Source organism: Austrofundulus limnaeus, unplaced genomic scaffold, assembly GCF_001266775.1.
Source record: "Austrofundulus limnaeus strain Quisiro unplaced genomic scaffold, Austrofundulus_limnaeus-1.0 Scaffold252, whole genome shotgun sequence".
In the NCBI taxonomy this organism is placed as follows: domain Eukaryota; kingdom Metazoa; phylum Chordata; class Actinopteri; order Cyprinodontiformes; family Rivulidae; genus Austrofundulus; species Austrofundulus limnaeus.
In genome coordinates, this window is record NW_013952654.1 from 737,159 (window position 1) to 742,917 (window position 5,759).

General features: G+C 38.1%; 1 protein-coding gene across 2 annotated transcripts in view; it reads right to left on the reverse strand.

The window, feature by feature from the left end:
* Positions 1-715: 715 nt before the first annotated feature.
* Positions 716-5,759, reverse strand: part of naprt (nicotinate phosphoribosyltransferase) — a 12,497-nt gene continuing 7,453 nt past the window's right edge. For both annotated transcript variants that reach the window (XM_014020433.1, XM_014020432.1), the window contains exons 8-13: positions 5,251-5,335; positions 5,098-5,178; positions 4,915-5,017; positions 4,683-4,840; positions 1,167-1,274; positions 716-1,045 (exon numbers count right to left, since the gene is read on the reverse strand). In XM_014020433.1, coding sequence (XP_013875887.1) covers positions 962-1,045; positions 1,167-1,274; positions 4,683-4,840; positions 4,915-5,017; positions 5,098-5,178; positions 5,251-5,335 — 619 coding nt within the window. In that variant the 3' untranslated portion in view covers positions 716-961. The remainder of the gene's footprint in view (positions 1,046-1,166; positions 1,275-4,682; positions 4,841-4,914; positions 5,018-5,097; positions 5,179-5,250; positions 5,336-5,759) is intronic.

Genomic DNA, 5,759 nt, shown 5'->3' on the forward strand with positions numbered 1-5,759 from the left:
CTGCTAACAGCAGACATAAACTTAATAGCTAAAATAAAAATATAGCCAAAGAGTAGCTAAAAGCTAAAACTAAGAAAACAGTACCGTCAAATTTTAAATGAGGAAAACTTTAGCTAAAATTAGCTGATTATAGATATGTGCTCAACTAAAACAGCAGCCTCAAGATAAAATTAGAAAAAAAAGCTAAAATTACCTAAACCGTAAATGTTAAGGTAAATGTAACCTAAGAAAACCATGAGTTTAAATTAGCAAAACCAGAGCTTAAATTATTTATAAAACTTAAGCTAGAAACTGAACCTAGCAAGGCAGTAGCTAAAAGCTAACATTAACTGAAAAGTGGCTAAAATCAAAATATAGCCTAAGAAAGTGGTATCTTCATCATTTAAATTAGCAAAAGCTAAAAGTTAYCATTCCTAAAACTAAAGCTAAAAACTGAAAATAGCAGGGAGGTAATTAGACTTCTGAAACCTGAACTAAATTATTTTGTAGCATTTTGTGATGAGAAACCAAAACAAGAACAAAGAACCTTCAAACAAAAACACAACAAGAAGTTTTTTTTTCTAATTTAAACACAATCTGTAGGAACGATCTGAGATCAAACAACGGAGGTTAAATCTGAGCAGAAATAAACGTAAAGAGTCTGAATTATCATTTAATTTAATGCCACCACCAGGGGGCGACACGGCTGAAAGATTTTAAAACAAAACAACAAACGTGAAGTTGTGACTAAATTTTATTAGATAAAAATACAAAATATCACGTTGTGATTTTAGGAGTTCTGAGGTAGAAAGAACTGATTTTTGTTTTTGTTTCTCTAACGGCTCCTGTTTTGTACAAAACAAACTATCAAAGTAACACTTTGTAGAAGATTAAAAACGTTTGATTTAGAGATGATGTCACTTCCTGTTCGCCGCGCTCAGCTGGTAGCTCTACTGTGGAAAATATAAATAAATCTTTTTAATTAGTTGGCCAGTAAAAAGTTGCTTCTGCTGCTGCCTTTTTGCAGCTCGGAGACCAGGCTGTGGAGTTTTTCTGACAGCGCCACCTGCAGGGAGAAAAGAGGAGTAAAGAGGAGAAAAGAGGGGTAAAGAGGAGAAAAGAGGAGWAAAGAGGAGAAAARAGGAGTAAAGTCTGGTTCTGTGTTTGTGAACCGGACCGAGCCTCACCGTGTACGGATCGGGCTCGTGCAGCCGCTTGTGTCGGGGGTGGAGGGTCTGCAGGGAGCTCTGGACCTTTGCTCTGGTTTCTGCGGTGCTGAACAGAGGATTTGTGACCTAAAGGTAAAAACATGATCAACTAGAGAGTTTACAGCAACTGATTAACGCTTTAACAGCAGAAATGTTAAAGTGGGTTCAATTTGAACAACTGGTTTAACTGGAAGTAGGACAACAAATGTGAAAAATCAGTAGAAAAATAAAATAAAAAAGTCTCAAAAAAGCTGAAATGAGCAGAAATATAAGTAAAATTAGTAAATATTTACAAAGAGTAGCTTAAAATCAGAAAAAAAGTTGAAACTACCAGAAAGAAGCTGCAAGAAACAAAAAAAATGCAGATTTACAAACAAACTTTTAAATAAAAATAAAGCTGAAATTTGGACAAAAAAAGATAAAATGTAGAAAAACGACAAACTTGTGACCTTCAAATTAATAGAAAAATATCCCAAAAAGGTGAATTTAGTTGAAAAAAAGCTAAAATAAATAGCTGAAAAGCTACTTAAAAAGCTGAAATTAGAAAGAAAGTGAAGAAGAATGTTTACTGAATTAAGCAGAAAAAAAGCTAAATTGACCACTAAAACATTCATCTACCTGAATAAAGAACAATTAGGAAAAAACAGCTAAAGAGTAGCTGAAATGTCAGAAAGAATCTGTAACGGGCGTAAAAGTTTAATCAACAGTAAGAAGTAAAAGGAAGCACACAAAAAGAGTTCAAAGACGGTGGAAAATAGCTAAAAAAAAAGAAGCAAAAACAATTGAAGGAAGCTAAAATTAGCAGAAAATAGAACCAGAACAAAAAGGTAGAAGTTTAGTAACGATTTATGAACATTTTGAAGGAAGTTGAAGATAACTACATTCATTTTCAGTGAAAAAAAAAAAAGCCTACATATCTCAGAAAGAATAAACTGCTTGAATGTTCCGAAGAAGCCGAACGTTTTCAGGTATGAATTGTTGAAATAGCAGAAAAACAAGGTTTGTGCTTTTTCAACAATTTATATATCAAAACTAGGGATGGCGTCATTTTTGATTCAATCGTCTAACGGYGATTGAAGGGTTGGAATACGATTTGTTTTTTTAAGGGCGATCTTTATTAATTAATTAAATACAGTGCCAGGGATGTAAACTAAATTTTAAATGCGCCCTTCTCTGTAAATTAAAATGTTTTAATCATCATCATTGTGATCTGTGCAAACGAGGGAATAAAATAACAGGGCTGCATCTCTTTTTTTTTTCTCGGAGTCGGAGCCTACACGTACAGCTCCTCTTCACGTCTCTCCTCGTCATCTTCTTGCTTTGTTGCGCCACAAAAGACCCAAATAATGTTATATTAAAACGTTTAGTTACAAAACGAATAATCCACGACAATCATACATTTGAACAAATAACTTTAACCTGTTCTGAACCGGACCGGAGCGCACTCCCTCACCCCTGCTCATCCCCGTCACTCTGGGCTGTGTGTGTGGGTTGAACTTTTCACCCCCTCCACATAAGAACACATGCGAACTGTATGGTGTGATTGGTCAGAAGTTTGTGGGAGTGTTTGTTTGTGCTAAAAGCGCTCAGACGCTGCGTTTGCTTCAACCACTCGCTTAAAAAAAAGAGAGAAGAAAAGTGACTCGTTCGAATGCAGACTACCAGGAAGCAGCGATTTATAAAGATATTCAAACGGCCAAAACTTTATAAAGGGGATAAAAGAGACGATTTTCACGGTTAAATCTGACTGATAAAAACTTTTGAGCTTAATCCTGGACCAGTTTGTGGATAAATGTCAAGTGACAAGTGTCTGACTTTTCCTTTTCCACATTGGACTCCCTCCGGGTAGGAATCCCCTGTAGTGACGTATGCAGCAGCGGGGAGGGGGGGTTTCCCAGGAGCATGGTGCGGGGGTCTGAGGAACTATGAAAGGTATGTGCGAACACACGCTGAATAACCACGGAATTTACAAGCAACTTTAGAAAAAAAAAAAAAGCTGTCGCTAATAATAAGCGGACCTGCATGTTTTTTTTTTTAACAACATAACTGCGCATGTCTTATCAGCCGATTGGATCGTCTGTCGGCGATAACCAGTGACCAAGATTTATGATCTGAAAATAGGGACGATTTCCCATCCCTAATCAAAACTTTCKGCTCCTTCAGGACATTCAGGCTATGACTTTTGTTATTTCAGCAGTTTAAACTTCTTTTATAGTTTTATAGTTCATTCTTCTTCAACGTCCTTAAAAACTTCAACTGTTCATTAATATTTACTGAAACTTTCACTTTTGGTTCTTTTCTGGTTCTGATTCTTTTAGTGCCAGTTTCAGCTTCTTCACTCATTTTCAGTTTGACCTTCGGCTATTCTACCTATTTAATTTTTTGTTCAGCCAAGTTTTTAGCTAATTTGAGTTTTTTTTTCCTGACTAAATTCATCTTTCTGTGATAGTTTCAGCTTTTTATTGTCTCTCGGCAAACGTGCTCAAGTTTTTATTGTGCAATTTCAGCCTTTTCAGCTGCATTCTAGCCTTTTTTGTTCTGTTTTCGTTATTTTACAACAAACTGGGACTGTTTTCTGATTCTTTTCTTGATTTTCAGCTTCTTTTCTATTTTTACACTCATTTCCCGACAGCGCCATTTTTAAATTTCTTTTCTGCTACTTTGAGCTTCTTTTTTTAGTCGTTTTAGCCTTTTTAGCACGCTTTAGCTACGTTTTAACTAGTTTCATCTGTTTTGTACTGAGTTAGGTTCTTTGAGCTAACTCAGAGTAGTAGCCGAGAGTGATCCCYACCACATGCTAAATGCTAATTAGCTATTCAAGATGTTACTCAAACTATTTTTCTGCTGTTTTAGCTATTTTGCAACAAATTGCAACTTTTATGTCCTTTTTTGTTTTTCTGCTGATGTGAGCTTTTTTCCTCTCCTTTCATCATCTGTCTACTTTCAACAGGTGAAATTTGACCTCTTAATTTCAAGGTCAGGCTAGCCTGTTTGCTGTTGTTAGCGTTCTTTTAAGGGGTGTAAGAAAATACCGAAACACTGAAATATCGCGATATTTCATTTCCCGATACTGTATCGATATTGTAAAGCCCTGTATCAGTTTTTAATTAAGGTTTAAAACGTCAACTTTCCTGCTTTTTGTTGTAGTTCAGCCTCTGACCACAAGTTGCAGCAGTGAGCCAGACATTTGGCTCCTCTACCTCTTGAGCACCAGAGAGTAAGGGTAGCATTAGCATTGTGTTTTTGTTTCAATTTAAGCTTTTCTCTTGTTGCAACATCTTTCTAGTAGTTAGAACCTCTTTATGAAATTTTAGCTACTTTTTTTGCTCCGTTCAGCTTTTTTGACCCATTTTAGCTGTTTCTACTGATTTTTTTACTTTTGTTTTGCTACTTTTAATAAAACACAACAGTTAAATAACTGTTAAATTGACTAAAGAAGTTGATATTTTGTTTGAGAAATGATGTATAAAYGAATCAAAGGTTCTGGAGCCTCACCTGTCCTTTAGAGAAGACTTCCTGTCTCAGACAGATCACCTGAGCTGGAGTGACAGAAACAGGTGAGTGCCCCGCCCCCAGAGGGTAACAGCTGAGCGGGCGTCCCGCCTCAGGAGAAGGTTCCACCTTCAGGCTCAGCAGGTCCAGGAACGGGTGACCTGCGGCGGAGACGTGGTTCTGAGCGTGCGCAGAGACCAGAACAGGAAGTGGGCGAGGGGCGGAGCCATCTCACCTTCTGAGTCCACTAGCCGGTACACGGCTTTCCTCCCCGGAACCGTGCTCTTCTCCGGGTCCTCGCTGATCTTCATCCTGGGTCTTCCTCTCACCTCCACCAGCTTGGACCACAAAACAGGAAGTTACGGCGCCAGAACCGTCTGAACCGGGTCAAGATTCTGTTGGTTTCTGACCTGGTTACCTTGTAAACACAACCCAGAGACGGCTGCTTGGTGCAGGTGACCAGGTGYGTCCCGACGCCGACCGCGTCGATCTCGTTCTCCTGAAACACAAACAGAACATCCAGGAGAGCGATCGGGCCGGGTCAGAACCGGCATGGACCCCAATCGTTCACCTTCTTGTTGAGTTCGGCCATGCTCTGCTCAGAGATGTTGCTGGTCCCGACGATGATCAGAGACCCGAACGCCGAGACCGAAAAACTGGAGAGAGACAAACCGGAGACGTTCACTTCCTGTTCAACGAGTGAATCAGCCGAAGAAACAGAGTTAAAATCACGAGAACAAACACTGAATAAAGCAAAACAGCAGCTTAAAGTAAACATCAATAATTAAATGTTGCATAATGCTAAACCTAGCAAAACATTGTCTGTAATAAGGAAAACTTTAGCTCACTTAAAAATAACAAAAAAGTGGAAAAACGTTAGTTAAACACAGCAAACAGCTAAATAAAATTAGCTAAACAAAGCACACCGCTAGCCAAAAGTAACAACGTTAAATAAAATTAGCTAAACAAAGCACACCGCTAGCCAAAAGTAACATAACGTTAAATAAAATTAGCTAAACAAAGCAAACCGCTAGCCAGAAATAGCATACCACTAAATAAAAGTAGCTAAACAAAGCAAAC